This window comes from Pelophylax lessonae (assembly GCF_965119305.1).
Source record: "Pelophylax lessonae genome assembly, chromosome: 4".
Classification (NCBI taxonomy): Eukaryota; Metazoa; Chordata; class Amphibia; order Anura; family Ranidae; genus Pelophylax; species Pelophylax lessonae.
The window spans coordinates 333,692,466-333,712,177 of NC_138771.1; the positions used below are offsets into that span (position 1 = coordinate 333,692,466).

The 19,712-nt window shown below is 45.9% G+C and overlaps 1 protein-coding gene across 1 annotated transcript in view; it reads left to right on the forward strand.

Moving 5' to 3' along the window:
• The first annotated feature begins 299 nt into the window (after positions 1–299).
• ATP6V0E1 (ATPase H+ transporting V0 subunit e1) overlaps positions 300–19,712 on the forward strand; it is a 44,789-nt gene continuing 25,376 nt past the window's right edge. Inside the window, exon 1 of the mRNA XM_082254614.1 lies at positions 300–525. Within this exon, the coding sequence (XP_082110740.1) occupies positions 422–525 (104 nt within the window). The 5' untranslated portion in view covers positions 300–421. The remainder of the gene's footprint in view (positions 526–19,712) is intronic.

Below are 19,712 nucleotides of genomic sequence, written 5' to 3' on the forward strand. Positions count from 1 at the left end.
GAGCCTCACTGCATGGGAGAATTGGAGAATTTTTTTATGGAGTTATGCTTTAAATAAACAACAAAAATGAAACAATATCAGGTATATCATGAAATTATTTGTTGTATTTAAAATACAAAATGGATTTTAACTGCAGTTAGGAATGCTGGTCCTCAGCAAAATGGCCGCCACCCTAGCACAGAGCACGTATTCACTATTCACTTCTGCTCATTTCCTAGGAGAGGGAGGGGAGGGGGTGTGCTCTCGCGATGCAGAGGTGTGGTCACATGATTGTACTAGCGCTCACTTCCTGTAGTAGGAGGAGGGTGTGTGTTCCCGTGACTCTGTAGTGTGGTCACATGACTTTGTCACTTCTCTGTTTAGTGTCTGCGGAGGGACGACGGCGTTGAGGTGATCTTGTAAGAGCTGCGGTGACTTCATCATGGCGTACCCCGGGCTGCTCGTCCCTATCATCGTCATGACCGTCTTCTGGGGCATTGTGGGCGCTGTGGTGCCGTGGTTTATTCCTAAGGGACCAAATAGAGGGTGCGTTCAGCTTCTTTTCTTTATTGTGTTGTGTTTGGTGACCCGGATAAGTGTGACTTCTAGTGGCAGCAATACATTGACATACATGAGGTGATAGCTGTACTCTGTGCCTAGGGGAAAGCGAGTTTCCTGCCTTTATTATGTGTGTGTATGAATGGGAGAATGGTCAGAGGAGTTCAGTGACCATTACTATACAGCAGGGGTCATCAAACTATGGCCCTCCAGTTCAGGAACTACAATTCCCATCATGCCTGTGAATGTCAGAGTTTTACAATGCCTCATGGGATGTGTAGTTCCGCAACAGCTGGTTTGAGGATCCCTGCATTATACAGGAAGCCACTGACTCTATGGAAGGTCACATTTAGGCCTCATTCACATTGGACGTTAGTAGCGTTAGCTGTAGAAAGCTGTAGAGTTTTGCAGTGTTTTTAACACATCTATTATGCTTATAGCTCAAAAACTTGGCCGAATAGCTCAGTTTTTCGGTTTGTTTTTACAGCTGAAAAATTCATCTTCAAATCCATTGGGTTTTTTTTTTCCAGTCATAAAACGTCCCTGCCAAAAAATTCTGATTACCGCCTGTGTGTGCATAGACACAAAAGATAAAATGCTGGGGAGTTTACTGGCTGCAAAAAAAAAAAAAATGCTTGGGGCCAGTTCACATCATAGAAACGCCCTCCAGATGCGTCCCCGATGGGTTTCTGCATGCGCGTTTTTGATGCAGTACAGTGCATTTATTTTTTTTCTTAAAGCGGAACTCCACCCAAAAAGGGAAGTTCCGCTTTATGGACTCGTCCCTCGCTCCTCTTGGACAATTGTCACTTTTTGAGGAGCCGGGTGGGGAGCAGGTACCTGCTCCCACTTCTGTTCTGAGTGCCGCAGCACTTGGGTCCAGAAGTTCTCCCCCCCCCCCCCCCCCCTGCAGTGTTTGGGGACACAGGCAGGTCCCAGAAGACTGTATCCACCAATCCAGGATGCGCCGCATGACTTGCACATGCGCAGTGGGCACCCGGCTGTGAAGCCGCAAGCTGTCATAGCCAGGTGCCCATAGTGAAGGTGCCGCAGAAGGAGGGCAGAGGGTGAAGACGGCTGAGGTGAGCTCATAGCTGGACTGTGGGACAGTTGAGTGGCTGATTTTTTCAAAAAAAGTCAGCAGCTACACTTTTTGTAGCTGCTGACTTTTTTTTCTTTTTTTTTTATAAGTGGCTGGAGCTCCTCTTTAACCTTAAATCAGGACATGTGTTCCAGTGCATTTTAGGTGCGTTCCATATGCGTTTTACTGTGTTCCAGTGCTGGAAAAATGCAGCATGCTCTACTTTTTTTTTTTCTGGAACTGCAAGCTCTGGAGTGAGCTATGCCATTGGAAACCATATAACCTACTTTCCATGCATTTTTGATTCAGAAAAAGAAACCCCGCACTGGACTGCATGTGATGTGAACTGGCCCTTAAAGCCAAAAACAGCAGCTGTAGAAATGTCCAGTGTGCAGAAGGCCTTACAGCCAACAGTAAATGGCTTTAAACATGCTTGGGACGAACCTAGATCTATTCACCAACAATAAAGTTAACAAGGAAAAAAAAGCAGACTCGATGAACCACTGTCTTTTTCTGCCGTTACTTTTCTATGTTTCTAGGAACCTCAGATATTTTCTGAGGCTCAATCTGGGCAAAGTGGCAGGTTCTCAGGTCGGTCATGTTTTTACAAGTACCCAGTCCAGTGTTTTTCAAACCTTTTTCCAGTCAAGGCACCCAATAAAATTCTGCGCAATAACCAGACCCACCATTTTAAAATGTAAAAAAGACTTAAGGCCCGTACACACGTACCGATCGTCGGCATACAAACGTCGGCGGACGAAAGATCTGCCGATTGTACGCGTGTTAGTATGGTGCCTCCGACAGATGTCTGCGCACAATCCGCGGACAAAAGTCTTTCTTGCAAACATGAAAATTTTTGTCTGCGGACACCAGAACGGACGATTGTTCGCCTGTCAGTACAGAATTCGGCCGACAGACCGCAGATTTGCAAGACTGGGCATGCTCAGAAAATAAAAAACACAGGGAAAGTTAACCATTACATGACATCACTTCTGCAGTCAGCTGAAGTCTGCAGACAAAATTCTTGTGCTGTCCTTGTGCTGTCTTTGCACTTTTTAACAGACACCGACATCCCGGGGAGAAAAGACGAACATTTGTATGACGACGATCTGCGTGTGTGTACGGGGCTTTAGATTTACTAAAACTGGAGCACTCAGAATTAGGTGCAGCTGTGCGTGGTAGCCAATCCGCTTTTAACTTCAGCTTGTTCAATTAAGCTTTCACAATAAAACCTGGATGCTGATTGGTTTTTGTGTAGAGCTGCACCAGACTTTAGTAAATAACCCCCCCCCCCCCCGTGTTAGAAATTATTTATTTTTTCAAAGAAAATATACCTTTGCACACTGATACTGACTAGTAATCTTATGTTTCTCCTCTCCCTAAATCATCTAAGGTGATCCCAGTACAGATGTGGAGGGGCAAACAACGACATCCTTGTAATCAACTGATGATGTCATTGTTTGTTAGGACGCCAGCAGCTAGAAGGTTGTAATGGTGCACAATGAATACCTGTGGCTCTGTGTAACTAAAATGCAGGTTTCATCCACCCACTGGTTTGTATACAAATTTTGGTCAATTTTCCACGGCACCCTGGTTGAAAAAGGCTGATCCAATGTTTTTGTAGTATGGGGATGCAGATGACCTTTTCCTAAAGTGCAGTGCTTGAATGGAAGCAGCCAGTTGCCAGGCCTGAATACCGTCTGAGGAGTAGTTCAGGGAATGTGGAGTGGGTAGAGAAGCATAGGGAAGGTTGAGTGTGTGGGGAGTGGAATGCAGGGGAGAGGAGCGCTGGGAAGGTGGCACAGGGGACGAGGGGAGAAGAGCGCTGGGAAGGTGGCACAGGGGACGAGGGGAGAAGAGCGCAGGGAAGGTGGCACAGGGGACGAGGGGAGAAGAGCGTAGGGAAGGTGGCACAGGGGACGAGGGGAGAAGAGCGTAGGGAAGGTGGCACAGGGGACGAGGGGAGAAGAGCGCAGGGAAGGTGGCACAGGGGACGAGGGGAGAAGAGCGCAAGGAAGGTGGCACGAGGGAGAGGAGCGCAGGGAAGGTGGCACGGGGGAGAGGAGCGCAGGGGACGGGGGAAGAGGAGAGCAGGGAAGGTGGCACAGGGGACGGGGGGGAGAAGAAAGCAGGGAAGGTGGCACAGGGGACGAGGGGAGAAGAGCGCAGGGAAGGTGGGATGGGGAGAGGAGCACAGGGGAGGGGGGAGAGGAGCGCAGGGTAGGTGGCACAGGGGACGGGGGGAAAAGAGCGCAGGGAAGTTGGGAGGGGGGGGGGGGTTTGTTTGGGGGAAGCACAGGGAAAGTGGAGATGTTACTTTGACCTGACTAGTTGTGGAGTATGTCGGTCCTTATAATACTGGAAAAATGACAGCAAGATATATGCAGTTGACAAAAAATGTCCATGGATGGGCAAATGGCTAATAAAGATCAGTGAACAGTGAGACAGGTACCTGTTGTTAAAGTGTGGCACTGTGATCTTGTCCCCGTGCCTGATGTCGGGGGACATGAGTGGAGAATGACTTGTTTTCTCTTTCTCCATGGAAAGGGGAATGAGTATTGCTTTCCCTGTGGCCAAAAGGTTCTCATCCCCCATTGGCAATCTTGCATTGTTCAGTCGTGGCAAGGATGCATCACTTGTGGATATCATAGACCAAAGCTAAATGCATGCATGCGTGCATTGCATTCTCTGCAAAAGTTTGCCAACAGTAATAAAATTGAAGGATTGTGTCTTTGTCTGCATCTTGGGTGGGTAAATCTTAAGGAAACAGCACAATCAGATTGTAATGTGTGTAGCTAGATGAACTAATGTATAGAAATGGCTCTTTTAATGGAATGTAAAGGCTTTGTATGTGGTACAAAGAGCCATGCCCAGCTTGTAGAAGTCCATGTACGTTTTGACAAATAACCCCCCAAAAGTGAGTGGAGGTTTGAATCTTGTGGACTCTTGAAGGTCGAAAAATGACCTAAGTAGATGATCATGTCTGAAGTAACTTCTGCTTTTCTGTGCCTTGTGCTGGTGGTATTGCTGGAAAGTTCTATATGATGACATTGTACAAAGAATACTTTTTTCCTTTCTGAAACATGCCCGATGCATCAGCCTGGACTTCCTGTTCTGCATAACCATGTCTTGGCAGTGGAAAGATATTTATTTATTTTTTTTAACAAAAATAATGGATTTGTTTGGTGCTGCACTGTGTAAACGTTAAAATGTATTCTTATTTGATAGAAAATATTAAACTGTTTAATCCAACCATCCCCACCATCACAGACACGTTCCAAGTACCTACAAGAATGATTGCGTTCACAATGGTACCCCATTTACTTGTAAAATAATGTGCACAAAATTACAATGTAACTTCAAAAAAGTATTACTCCCAGGGCATCCAAGTTTGAAGTTATTTGTTGTTTGAACAAATGCACATTCATTTACAAGTATAGTATATGGGGAACCATTGTGAAAGCAGTAATTCTTGTAGATACTTGGAACATACTTGTCTGTGATGGGGAAAGGGAGGAGTTAAATTAATTAATATGCATGGTTTTATATTTTCTATGAAATAACAAAAAAAAACTGTATTTTAACATTTACACGATGTGGCATCTGAAAAATCCATTCTCCGTGTTATAGAAAAAAACTTTCTAATCATTCTAGTTCATATGAGGATGTGGTGCTGCCCAACTAACCCAGATTTATCTAATTCTATGCAGTGCTTTTATCTGTGGACAGCAGTGCTGTCCTACATGAGTGTTAAAATGCCCATGGAAGAATTTGCACCTTGATATGAGCTCCTTTTCACTTGTTTAGTGTATACACATGACTAGTGATGTCAGGTGATATCTGTCCTTTGTTTGCCATCCCCCGCCTATGTTTACTGTCATCAAACTACAGTCTTCTCCTAGCTGAGTGACATTACCTTGAAGGATATCTAAGCCCAAGAGAAAGCATTTAACCGCTTGCCAACCGCCGCAAGTACATATACTACACCCCCCCCCCCCCCGGCGTGTGACCGGCGGACCCGATGTCCGCCGGTCACTCTGCGATCGTCGGTGCAGAGGGAGAAAGTCAGGCGGCTGATGTAAACAAGCCGCCTGTCATTCTCCCCTGTGTAGAAACATTGATCATACGGTTCTACTATGTAGGACCGTTGATCATTGTTCCTACAGCTCAAGCCACAGCCAATCGCAGTTAGAATCACGCCCCTAGGGACACACAAAGCCCCTACCTCTCAAATAAAGTTTACCCCTTCACTGCCAGTGTAATTTTACAGTAACAGTGCATATGTATAGCACTGATTACTGTAGAAATGTCACTGGTAACCCCAAAAGTGTCAAAAATGTCAGTCAAGGGTACGATCTGTCCGCCCCAATGTCGCAGTACCGCAAAACAAAATCGCAGATGGCCGCCATTACGCGTTAAAAAAACAACAAAAATGACAAAAATCTTTCCCTTTGTTAGTAAACGCAATAACTTTTGCGCAAACCAATCAAAATACGCTTTTTTTTTTTTTTTAACCAAACATATGTAGCATAAAACAAATTAGTCGAAAATGTTAAAAAAAATTAGATTTTTACTTTTTTTTGGGGGGGAATTTCATATAAAAAAATGTGAAAAATATTGTTGTTTTTGCAAAATTGACGCTCTTTTTTTTTTTTTTGTTTATAGCACATGATCAAAAAATCGCACAGGTGATCAAATACCACCAAAAGAAAGCTCTGTTTGTGGGGAAAAAAAGGACGTCAAATTCGTTTGGGTACAGCGTCGCACGACCGCGTAATTGTCCGTTAAAGTCACGCAGTGCCGAATCGCAAAATACCCCCTGGTCTTTTAGCAGCCAAATCCTCCGGGGCTTAAGTGGTTAATAAAATACAGCTTGCCTGTTATTAGTCATGGTGGGAGCATTCATTTTCTTTTGCCGGGCTAAAAAAAAATTCAGCAAGTACAGAAAATACCTGCTGACCATGTGACCTTGTCACTTCCTGTGAGCTAAACTGAAAGCACAAACAATGTTCTCTCTCTGTAAAATACTATTCTCTACCTCCCTTTCCACCAATGTAATGAAGCCTATTAAAGCAAGACATGTTTTAAGTCCAGCCTAAAATGGGGTACACACTAGTAGAAAATCTGCCGAAAATTCCCGTCCGAGGTAAAAATCGTCCGATTTTCGGCTAGTGTGTACACAACTTTCAACAGCCGATGCCGACATTTTCAACGAAAAAAAAACGGAGGGACAAACACCAAAATTTTTATCGTCCGTCCCCAGACGACCGCTTTTCGTTTAATGTGTATGTAGTACGTCCGTGAAAAATCGGATACGAAAGACCGCGCATGATCTGAAGTTGCTGATGACCCGGAAGTCTAGGAAAAAATGTCCCAAAAAAAAAAAAATAATAAATCGGACAAGAAATTTCGTGAACATTTATGCACGGTCAACTAAAAATGGTAATAAACGCTGAGCAAGAAAGAGAAAAATCTGAGGATATTTAGTCCGATTTCCATCAAGTGTTTACGGGCCTTTAGTGACTGCTGTAGCTCCCTCCATATATCAGTGGAGTAAGATAATACAGCTAGTTGCCTTAAGCAGGTCATACATTAAGCAGTTTTCTTTACTGCAGCCATGGACTGCAGGAAAGAAAATTACTTGATTCCCCCCCTTCAACACATTCATTATTAAAATACTTCATCCCCCCCCCCCTTTTGTATTCTGACAGCACAAAGTTTCCCAGCTGTCAGAATACTATGATCACTGCCAGTAGCTATAGCCGACAGCAGTGATTGATTGAAAAAAACCCTGGTTGTACTGAAGTTGATCATTGTACTGAACTCAATCCCATCAGCCTGCCCATACACGGATCGAAATTCATCCGGTATCTGCCGAACAGGCCATATTTCAGAGACTGTGACCTGGAACAAGCATGCAGATTAGTAAAGTTAGAGTGAAAGGAGTTGTAAAGGCCAGAGGGTTTTTTTTTTTTTTTATCTTAATGCATTCGATGCATTAAAGAGGAAGTAAACCCTCCTTGGACACTTTTACCTATAGGTAAGCCTATGATAAGGCTTACCTATAGGTACTGTTCTCCTAAACATGTACCGCTTAGGAGATATTTACCTCACATGCAGCCAGTGACGTCACTGGCGCATGCGCTCTGAAGGAACGGCCGCTGGAGCCATTCCTTCAGAGCCCCGTGCCGTGACCGTCGGCTCCCGCGCGCGGGAGTGACGTCACCGCGGCTCCGGCCAATCAGATGGCCGGATGCCGCGATCCCAGAAGACGGGCGACTGGACATGTCGCCCGTCATACAGGTAAGCGGATGGCATGGCAGGGGCTCGTTCTAAGGTAAGTATTGCATAATGAGCTAGTATGCGATGCATACTAGCTCATTATGTGTTTCTCTTACAGGTTGCCAAAAAAAAAAAACGTTGTACGGGTTTACAACCTCTTTAAGATGATAAGTCTGTGCAGCAGCCCCCGTAATACTGACCTGAGCCCCCTCTCTATCCAGCGATGTCCATGAGTGCCTCAGCCACCTGGAACTCTCTCTCCTGATTGGCTCATGCTACTGTCATTCAAACTCAGTTAGCCAATCAGGAGAGAGAGAGAGGATGAGGCCGAACGGCAGCTCCGCTCGGGTGCCCCCATAGGAAGCTGCTTGCTGTGGGGGCACTCAACAGGAGGGAGGGGCCAGGAGCTCCAGCCAGAGACCCGAGAAGAGGAGGATCGAAGTTGCTTTGTGCAAAACCACTTCACAGAGCAGGTAAATATAACCTGTTTTCCCTAAAACGTCTTTCAGGACAGCACCTTAGAGAGAGATGGCTCCTCCCTCTCCTCATCAGGAAACACCCCATCCACCAGATTTTAAAAGGAGGCTTCTCCCACCATTCATCAGTTTTTGTGTTTCCTCCGGCCGTTGAACACCTCTGTGGGGAGCTGGGCTCTTAAGGTGCTATCCTGAGAGACCGGGCTTCCTACGTCCACCTACCCTTTTTTGGAGACGATTGCTTCTCCCATTCACGCGACCGACTGCAGTGCATGGGCTCCTTCTTCCTCTTCAGTGCTCTAGGCTGAGTCAAGACCCCGCAGAGCACAGCCCTGGGAAGGCATCTTGGAGGAGCGGAACGATTTTTCTTAGGCTTCCGCCGCCTTTTTTTTTTCAAATTTGCCGCCATTTCTCCGGATCGAGTGACGCTCGTCCGGACCGGAAGTGAGGTTCCGGAAAGGGCAGCGTTCTGCAGGGGGCGTATGGCGTCATTTCCGCCGGACGCAGAGGAAGAAGGGAGGAGCAAGCTGGTGCCTTATTCCGGATCCGGTCCAGTGCAGGTGCGCTTTGGTCTCCGGAACCGGTACCGAAGCCACGGGTGATACCGCTGCCAAGCGATGGAAGCTTCTTCAGCGAGTGGGACAGGCACAGGCACCAGTAAGGCCCAGGTAAGGGGTATCTTTATATGGCCTATCTTACTGTGGGGCCTCTCTCCATCCCTTTTATCTTTCCCCCCGGTGGCTGGGGGCCTGTCAGGGCACATGGGACTTCCCTTAAAAATGTCTTTCTGTGCACCTTGGTGACCCTGAGAATCAGGCTGACTCTTAAGAAGCATGTGTATGTTTTCCCATTCATGTCTTCCAGGCTAAAAGCTCGGAAATTGTTTCCAAGAGAAAGTGTCCTTCATGCAAAGCAAAGTTGTCGGAAAGCTGGAAAAAGACACTTTGCCAGGGATGTATTGATGCACTAGTAAAGGAAGAAGCATCTACAGTTTGTGGCGATCTATTCGCATCTGTGAGGAAGGAATTGGATGCTACCATCCAATCTTTTCGGTCATCCCTACAGGATCCTGCCTTGAGTCAGCCATCAGCCTCACTGTCCTCTCAGGGTTCACAGTTGGTTCCTTCGGTGGGGACAGAAGGGGTTCCTTCCACCCAAGGAGATAATTCCCCCTCACATTCCAAAGAGGATTCAGAGGAAGAAGAGGAGGGAGGGGCACAAATTAGGCCCACTAAATACAAACTATCCTTAGAGCAAGTGGATGGTCTCCTGAGGGCAGTTTACATCACCCTGGGTCTAGAGGAGGAAAAGAAGGAACTGTCCCTACATGACAAAATGTATGCAGGCTTGGAAGATCCTAAGGGCCGTATCTTCCCAGTGAATCAGACCATCTCAGATGCAATAAAACATGAGTGGGCTGATCCGGAAAAGAAAACCTTCTTCCCTAAAGCCTTTAACCACTTTACCTCCGCTTACATGGAGGCTACTGCGGCAAAGTGCCGCGATCCCGTCCAGCGACGTAGACCTACGTCGCTGGACTCCGCCCCTTGTGGGCGGCGCTCGCGCGCCGCCGGAGGCTCGCTCCCGCTGTGTTCATTCACAGCGGGAGTCGGGCCAGCGGAGGAGCAGCGGCGATTGCCGCTGCTCTGCCCCGATCGTCGGGGATCGAGTCTGGAGATCCGCCCGCTGTATGTAAACACAGCAGGCGGATCTCCATAGTGACAGGGACTGACAGATCGGAGTGTTCAGCATAGCTGGACATCCGATCTGTCCTTCTGTCACACAGTCACCTCCCCCCCCCACACGTCAGTAAGCACCAGGCATACATTAACCCCTCCCTCTCCAATAAAATTAACCCCTTCCCTGCCAGTGTCATTTTTACAGTAACAGTGCATATATATAGCACTGATTACTGTAGAAATGTCACTGGTACCCCCAAAAGTGTCAAAAATGTCAGTCAAGGGTCCGATCTGTCCGCCGCAATGTCGCAGTCCCGCAAAAAAAATCGCAGATCGCCGCCATTACGCGTTAAAAAAAAAAACACCAAAAATGACAGAAATCTTTCCCTTAGTTAGTAAACGCAATAACTTTTGCGCAAACCAATCAAAATACGCTTATTGCGATTTTTTTTTTTTACTAAACATAGGTAGCAGAAAACAAATTGGGCAAAAATTTAAAAAAAATTTGATTTTTACATTTTTTGGGGGGGGGATTTCATATAAAAAAAATGTGAAAAATATTGTTATTTTTTCAAAATAAACGCTATTTTTTTGTTTATAGCGCAAAAAGTAAAAATCGCACAGGTGATCAAATACCACCAAAAGAAAGCTCTGTTTGTGGGAAAAAAAGGACGTAAATTTCGTTTGGGTACGGCGTCGCACGATCGCGCAATTGTCAGTTAAAGTCGCACAGTGCCGAATCGCAAAAAGTGGCCTGGACGGAAGACAGCAAAATCCTCCGGTGGTAAAGTGGTTAAAAGGCGATTTCCTTTTGATGAGGACCCAGGAGCTCCCTGGAATAAGATGCCAAAGATTGATGCAGCCTTCTCCCAGGTTTCTAGGTCAACAGACCTAGCATTTGAAGACATGGGAGTCCTGAAGGATCCCATGGATAAGAAGATGGACCAGCAACTTAAGAGATCCTGGTAATCCATCATGGGGAGTCTGAAGCCTGCCATGGCAGTAACCTGTGTGTCCAGGAATCTGGAATACTGGCTTAGCCAGCTAAAAGCACACATCACAGCAGACTCACCTAAACAGGAAATTTTGGATTCCTTTTCCACGCTCTCCACGGCCATAGCCTTCATTGCTGACGCTTCAGCAGAGTCAGTGAAGATGACAGCAAGATCTGCAGCTTTATCCAACTCAGCCAGAAGGGCTCTTTGGTTAAAGACATGGCCTGGAGATACAGCTTCTAAAAATAAGCTGTGTGGACTTCCTTTTCAAGGGGATCTACTATTCGGACCTGGGCTAGACTCTGTTCTAGATAGAACAGCAGACAAAAAGAAGTCTTTTCCTGTGAAGAAGAAACAGGCAGCAAAGAAGCTTTTTCGACCTCAAAAAGCTCAGCAAAATAGCAGACCCCAGGAGAAGAGAAGAAATTGGTCGACACAAAAACCCAAAGGGAAAGGAGGTGTTCTCTTCCATCCTCCTGTGTCAACCAACAAAACACAATGACAAGACATTGCCGGTGGGAGGAAGATTGAGGGAATTCCTCCCCTATTGGGCAGCCATAACAGAAAATCAATACATTCTGGATATGTTGTCCCAAGGCTACAACATAGAGTTTTCAGAGACGCCACCCGAAAGGTTCTTTGTCACAAACCTCCCAAGAGATGCAGAAAAAGCCCTGGCTATGATGGACCTGTTAAAGGACCTGAGGCGACAGGGAGTTGTCTGTCCAGTTCCAGTGGAGGAACAACATCAGGGATTCTATTCCCACATATTTTTGATAAAGAAACCATCGGGGGATTTTCGTCTTATACTGAATCTGAAACCTTTAAACAGGTCAGTTCTGTACAAAAAGTTTCGAATGGACTCAATTCTTACAGTCAGAACCCTGTTAACAAAGGGATGCTTCATGGCATCAATCGACTTAAGGGATGCTTACCTGCATATCCCTATTGCCCCTCACTCACAGAGATTCCTAAGGTTGGCAGTAAATCTGGGAAAGGAAATGCTCCATATCCAATTCAAAGCACTCCCTTTCGGGCTATCATCCTCCCCTCGTATTTTTACGAAGGTAATGGCAGAGTGTCTAGCTCCCCTCCGCCTTCAGGGAATCTCTGTGGTGCCTTACCTGGACGACCTGCTTTTCTTTGCCCCGTCAATGGAAAAACTTCAAGAGGACCTACACAAGGCAAGAGGTCATCTAGAAGCTCTGGGATGGATAGTGAACATCAAGAAATCGAATCTCACACCGGCTCAGCGGGTTCAGTTCCTAGGGTTTCAGTTATGCTCTGTGGAACAAAGAATCTTCCTTCCAGAAGACAAACGGGTCAAAATACAGAATTTGGTAGCAAGGCTACAAACAAATCAGTGGTGGTCGATCAGAGAGATCATGTCAGTCCTTGGAAACCTGACTGCATCAATTCCAGCTGTCCAATGGGCAAGGCTGCATTTTCGGCCACTCCAATATTTCCTCCTCAGAATCTGGGATCACAATCCAGAGACTTTGGACTTAAAGGTAAAAATTCCCACCAAGGTCAAGAGGTCCCTTTGGTGGTGGAGAAATCAGATAACCTTGTCCCAGGGTTTGGCCTGGTCCTTCCCAGCAGACCAGAGGTTAACAACGGATGCCAGCAGTTGGGGGTGGGGAGCCCACTGGAACCAAAACCTGGCACAGGGGGTTTGGTCTCAGACCGAGACAAGGAAATCCTCAAATTGGAAGGAGTTAAAGGCAGTCGGCCTAGCCCTAGCTGCCTTCTCTCAAAATCTTCAGGGGACTCATGTTCAAGTCCTTTCAGACAATGCCACTACGGTGGCATATCTAAACAAGCAAGGGGGCACAAGAAGCAAAACCCTACAGCTGTTGGCAACGGAAATTCTGCAATGGGCGGAAAGGCAGTTACTTTCCTTGTCAGCAATCCACCTAAAAGGTACATTAAACAGTGTGGCGGATTATTTAAGCAGGCAGAAGATCCGAGAAGCAGAATGGAGCTTGAACCCAGAAGTCTTTATGTTGATAACCAAGACTTGGGGAAAGCCAGAGGTGGATCTGTTTGCAACGAAAGAAAACGCAAAACTTCCACTTTACTTCTCACTCCACAGAAACGACAACTCTCTGGGAGTAGATTCCCTGGCACATCCCTGGAGGTTCAGGTTGGGGTATGCCTTTCCCCCCTTCCAGCTCATTCCGTTGGTATTGAGAAAAATCCAAATGGAAAGAGCCTCAGTGATCCGGATCACACCTTATTGGCCCAAAAGGGTTTGGTTTTCGACTGTCCTTCAACTATCAGTCAAACCTGCTTTTCAGCTCCCTCTTCGTCAAGACCTACTGCTTCAAGGTCCAGTCTATCATCCAGAAGTGGAAAAGCTAAAGCTCACCGCCTGGTATCTGAGGAGCAACTGCTGAAAAGGAAAGGATTTTCAGACGCATTAATTGCTACTCTACTTTCCAGTAGGAAAAAAGTCACAAGGAATATATATGCAAAAGTTTGGAAGACATATAATACCTGGTGTGAATCGAAAGATCAAAAATTGAACAGTATTACTTCAATTTTGGAGTTCCTACAGGAGGGCGCAGGAAAAGGTTTGGCAGTAAATACCCTCAAGGTACAAGTTACAGCCCTGGGGGTATTCTTGGAAAGGCCCATTTCTTCAGAATCTTTAATCATCAGATTCTTCAGGGCCCTTACCCGCTCCAGACCAGTGCCTGTCAGAAGCTTCCCCAAATGGGACTTGTCGGTGGTCCTTCAGGCCTTCACAAAGGAACCTTTTGAACCACTAGAAACGGTTACACTGAAAAACCTTACCCTCAAGACGGTCTTCTTGGTGGCAATAACATCAGCAAGAAGAATCAGTGAATTACATGCTTTATCAGCTATCGAACCTTTCTTGTCCATATATCCAGACAGGATAATTCTCAAGACGGATCCAGGGTTTCTCCCAAAAGTAGCTTCAACGAGAAACCGCTCACAAGAAATTGTGTTACCTACCTTCTGCCCTAATCCATCAGGAGATAAGGAAAAAAGCTTTCACTGCCTAGATGTAAGAAGGGTCCTTATACATTACTTGGAGGTTACTAAAGAGTTTAGATCATCAAACTCTCTTTTTGTTCTTTTCTCTGGCAACAAAAAAGGTCGCCAGGCATCAAAAGGATCAATAGCCAGATGGCTCAGATCCACTATTTCAGAGGCTTACTCCCAAATGAAATTGTCTCCCCCACAGGGGATCAGAGCTCACTCTACTAGAGCGTTAGCCACTACATGGGCAGAGAAAGCTGGTGCCACTCCAGATCAGATCTGCAAAGCGGCTACGTGGTCAAGCTACTTTACATTTGCAAGACACTATAGGTTGGACCTTTTGGCAGCTGAAGATCAGGCTTTTGGCAGAAAGGTCCTGCAAGCTGTGGTCCCTCCCTAAATTGAGTAAGTCTCGATAATCCTCTCTAAGGTGCTGTCCTGAAAGACGTTTTAGGGAAAATTCAAGTTAGACTTACCGGTAACTTGTTTTCCAATAGTCTTTCAGGACAGCAGGAAGATCCCGCCCTATTGTATAAAATGTATTGCTGTGATTAACCATATCTGTTTATGTGTTCCAGCATGGGCCGGAGGTACTCTTCTACAAGCTGATGAATGGTGGGAGAAGCCTCCTTTTAAAATCTGGTGGATGGGGTGTTTCCTGATGAGGAGAGGGAGGAGCCATCTCTCTCTAAGGTGCTGTCCTGAAAGACTATTGGAAAACAAGTTACCGGTAAGTCTAACTTGAATTTTTCATGTTAATAGAAAAAAAAAAAAAAAGAGAAACTTTACAATCACTTGAAGTTGGAATTCCTAAACTGCATATGTGATTCTAGTCAGTAATTGGAAAACCAAAAGCCAATGCATTTTTCAAAAGAAATAAGCAATAGTAGCCTCCATTCTTCTTCAGTAGAGATTTCCATCCAAAGAGACTATGCCATGGCTTTCTTTATTACGATCTATGTTTATTTTTCCTGTAACTATCAAATAATATGCTCTTTGATCTAACCAACAGGTGGCGTTTAGGGCTTGTCAGTCTTTTGAGAAATGTTTTTGGTTTATAGGTTTAGTAAGCTGCATTTTATATGTACATTGAATTAGTCACATCCCTGACTTATACCTTATTGCATGGCTCAGTATGAGGTCTAACTAAAGAAAGACAAGCAGGCAGCAATTGTTGTAATGTCTTTTTAGTTCTTTAGTGCTGTAGAAATCCTTTTGTCAGGTTTTATATTTATAAAACAAATTGTGTGCATAAATATAAATACCAAGAGACTCTGCCACCAAACTATTTATTTTAGTGAAATATTCCCTATTAGATTAAATGTGCGTTTAACAACACTAAAGCGTTTGTAAAGGTTCAGGTTTTTTTTAAAATAACAATTATGTCAAACTTGCCTTAATGGTTTTGGCACTGAACAGCCCAGATCCTCATCTTCTTAAAGAGGTTGTACACCGAGAATTTTTTTTCTCTTCTTTACATCCTGAAAGAGAAACCCATAATGAGCTAGTATGAATCGCATACTAGCTCATTATGAAATACTTACCTTAGAACGAGCCCCCGCCGTGCCGTCCGCTTACCTGTATGACGGGCGACATGTATAGTCGCCCGTCTTCCGGGATCGCGGCATCCGGCCATCTGATTGGCCGGAGCCGCGGTGACGTCACTCCCGCGCACGCGCGCGGGAGCCGACGGTCACGGCACGGGGCTCTGAAGGAACGGCACGATCTGCCGTTCCTTCAGAGCGCATGCGCCAGTGATGTCACTGGCTGCATTAAAGGTAAATATCTCCTAAACGGTACATGTTTAGGAGATATTTACAGTACCTATAGGTAAGCCTTATCATAGGCTTACCTATAGGTACAACTTCCTGAGGAGGGTTTACTTCCTCTTTAAGTGCTAAACTGGTGCTTCTGGCCCCTCCCCTTGCTGGGTGATCCTATAGCAAGCTACTTGCTATGGGGGCACTTAAGCTTGCCTGGAGAGCTTGAGCTCTTGTGCACATCACAGGATTGTGATCAGGCTGAGGTTAATATAGGGGGGGATACTGAGGGGGGAGGGGCACACTAAGGGTTTTTTTTTTTTTTCTTTTACCTTAGAACCATTTTAAACTGTCTGTTTTTATGTATTTAGCTCACGTCATTTTTATTAGATTTAATTTGTTCCTTTATTAATTATTATCATTTTTTTTTTTTTTTTTTGCATGGTACAAATAACAATGGACAGTAAGCAGTCACATTATCTAGGTAAAGGGAATTGTTCCTGGGAAAGTTGCCAATCTACAGATAACAAGGTTCCATTTTTCACTTTGATCTCTAGAAAGAAGCTGGCAGTCAGCCAGAGTCACAGAGTACCACATAGATCATCACATTTTATATTAAGGCACTTGTATATTAAGGCAGCTGGTCCAGCTCAGCTGGAATTGTATCCAGATTTTTTTTTCATATTTGTGCTTTTATTCTGTTTCAGTTCTCATATTAATGTGCCTATAGACATGGTAGGACAGTTAACTGTATAGGGACAGTCAGACTCCTTTGTAGCACCTTTGCTCTGCAATCACCTCATAAACAGGAACTTACAACTTAGTTCAATATATGGGTGTTAATTTGAGGTTCGGAGGATTGGAGGAGAGCAGTAAGCTGTTTGTCTGGTGCAGGAGAGATGAAATGGTCCCCAGACTGGCAGATTGGCTGATATTCTATGAATGTAATTTAAAACGAAACTGCTGAAATATTTTAAAAAATGACCCCTGCAGTGGGGGTCCCCCCATGCTGCAAGGCTTTAATGCAAATTTTTGCAAAGGGTACTGGGGAAAAAGCCCTTTTACTTGCCTTGTGGATGCCATTTTTGGATAACCTGGCAAACCTCACACCAAGCAGGGCTCGACAAATGCCAGGTCACCATGGCGACCAGAAACTGCGTCCTGGCGCCTGGGCTTCTGTCAACCCACTCACCCAATTTTCATTGCCCAACAACCTTTATGTGAAGCTGCGAGCGCCGGACAGCTGATCCTTCTCTCTCCCCCCGGCTGGTCTTCGCGGAAGCAGGTAGTAGGTCCGATGTTGGGAAATGAGCGGGGGGGGGGGCATGCTCCTCTCCTCTGGCAGCCACTGTCCCCCCCTCCTCAATGCCCGAGTAGGGTCTGAGAATGAAATGCTTCTCTCTGGGGGAGATTTGCTGGCTCTTCTGAAGCCCGCTGTGCCCAAGCCGCAAGCTGACCTTACTCCCCCCTGGAGCTCCCCTACACTGTGCAGGAGGGGTTAGCGGGGGGTGGGGAACTGGCAGCCTATGTAGCCTCCACCTGATGGAGTGGATGGACTGGCAGTGCTACCACCCAGTGGAGGTGTGGATGGAGTGGGGGAGCTGCCTGGACTCCACTGTGCCCCGAGGAGCTGGTATATCCTGCTCTTCTCACATGGGGACATAGACAATCTGGGACAGATGTGCTCCTTCTACATCTGCCTGGGCTCTAGAATCAAGTGCAACAGAGCAAGACCAGACCCAGGGTGTATACGGGTGTGACCCGGGCCGGGGTGTATATGGAGGGGGAAGGACAGGACCAGTGAGTATACAGAGAAAAAGAAGGGGGGCAGGGTGTATATAGGGGGGGGACCAGATTCAGGATGTATACAGAGGAGGAGGGGGGGCAGGGTCTATATAAGGGGGGGGGGGACCAGACCCAGGTGTGTGTATACAGAGAGGGATGTATTTAGGGGGAAACCAGGGTGTATATGGAGGGACCATGGTGACCAGATACCGCATCCCAGCGCCTGTCCACTCGCTGCTGGTACCAGGCACGACCAACTCCCATTGCCCGACCCCCCAAATATGCAGCTCTGGGCACCAGGCAGCTGATCCAGCTTAAACCTCTTAAAAAAATAAAATAAAAAAAAAATAAAAAAACCTGCAGCAGAGCCAGAGTTTCTCCATCGGCACCAGCCAATCTGTGAACACCATGGCCCACCCCTCCTCTCCTCCCAGAACCTGCCGCATCCCAATAGTACGTTTCACGATAACCTTTTAATTATATATAATATATAATTTTTTTTTTTTCTTTTTGCATAAGTCAGTAGAAACAAAAAAGTTACAAGTCGCAGAGAAAAAAAAAAAGGAATCAAATATAGCACAGTAGCAAGCCACCCACTATTGGGTGCGATGGGAACCAATCTATAACATCCAACGTGGGCCCTATGACCTGGAAATCTTTGATATGTACTGTAGATGATATATTTAAAGTCTTTGCAGTATTATGTTGAAGATTTATCTGAAATTGTTCAACAATTATTAGATGCAACTTTTCACAGATTGGTGAACCATTGCCCATCTTTTAGCCTGGTTTCACACTTCTGCAACTCTGGTAAGACATACCAAGTAAAACATTTGCAGCATATATACAGAATAGAAAAGGAAAAAAAGTCCACACAAAATATCCCACTCCGCACCCCGCGCTCCGCTGGCCAAACGAGAGCATAAAACCCAAAACTAGTGTAGAGATGATATAGCAAAACTAGCTGAGTAGGAGTGATAGAAAAGACACGGAGAGCATGGTGTAGCAGAATAGTAGTCCTCTCTACCCTTGACCAACGATCAAAGGGGACGAACTATCGCTGGTAGGAAAAACAGTGGTAGGACTAATTGTAGATAGTGAAAGTACACTTGCAGTGACTTTGTGTCAGTCTGCTACCTTAGTCCGCTCTCTGTGCATGAAAAATAAGGGGGGGGGCGAAACATTCAATCATAGCGGAGTAAACATCTGAGGAGTATGAAACTTGGTGCCCATTAAGGAAGATCTTCGTGCATAGGAAACATGGACCATAGAAGGGTGGGGAGCAAACAAGGATGGGAAAATACTTGCCAGCCAGGGGGTACAGCACCGTTGGCATCCATGAAACTGATGGCAATGTCAACAGGAAACACAATCATTATGCCATACGGAGGTAGAGAAGAGGTCACAGGCCAAGATAGGCATGGGGTTGGCAAAGTAGCTGCACAATCAACTTCCCCCTACGGTAACAAGGGGAGCCTGGGAACACACAATCCGGAGATAAATCCTCATCAGGCAGGGTTATTCCTGGTCGCGGCCTGTTGGTCCAGCCATGTGGAGGCGAGATCAGGATCCTCAAAAAAAGAGGCGTTGTTTAACATCCGTGAATTGGGACCACTGCTTCTGGACCTCCGCAGAAAAATTTGGAAAAGCCATGACATGGGTGTTGTGGAAAGGGATGTTACTGTGTTCACGAGTCAGTCTCAGGATTTTTATCACGGTCCCGGTAATTTAGGAATTTGGGAATTAATGTCCTGGGAGGCGTCCCCTCGGGAGGGTGGCGAGTCAGTATGCGGTGGGCTCTTTCTACTGTAAAAGTCGTGGAGAAGGCCTCTCTCCCATAGGAGGATGTCAAGAGGTTTTCCAAAAAGGTAGCTGGAACCTGACATTACAGCGCCGGGCCCTATTCTCCATTTCATCCTGCTTCTGGGTCAGCTGCTGTAGTTGTTACCTTTGCAGGGATTCAGTAGTGTGCTGGAGTGGGTGTATAGTATCCTCCGCACGGCCCAGTCTGGTCTCAGCCTCAGTCACCCGGTCCCTTAATTTCACCATATCTTGCCTAATTAGTAAAATAGGTCTATTTTTTACCTCTTCAATTTCGGAGGTGAGGG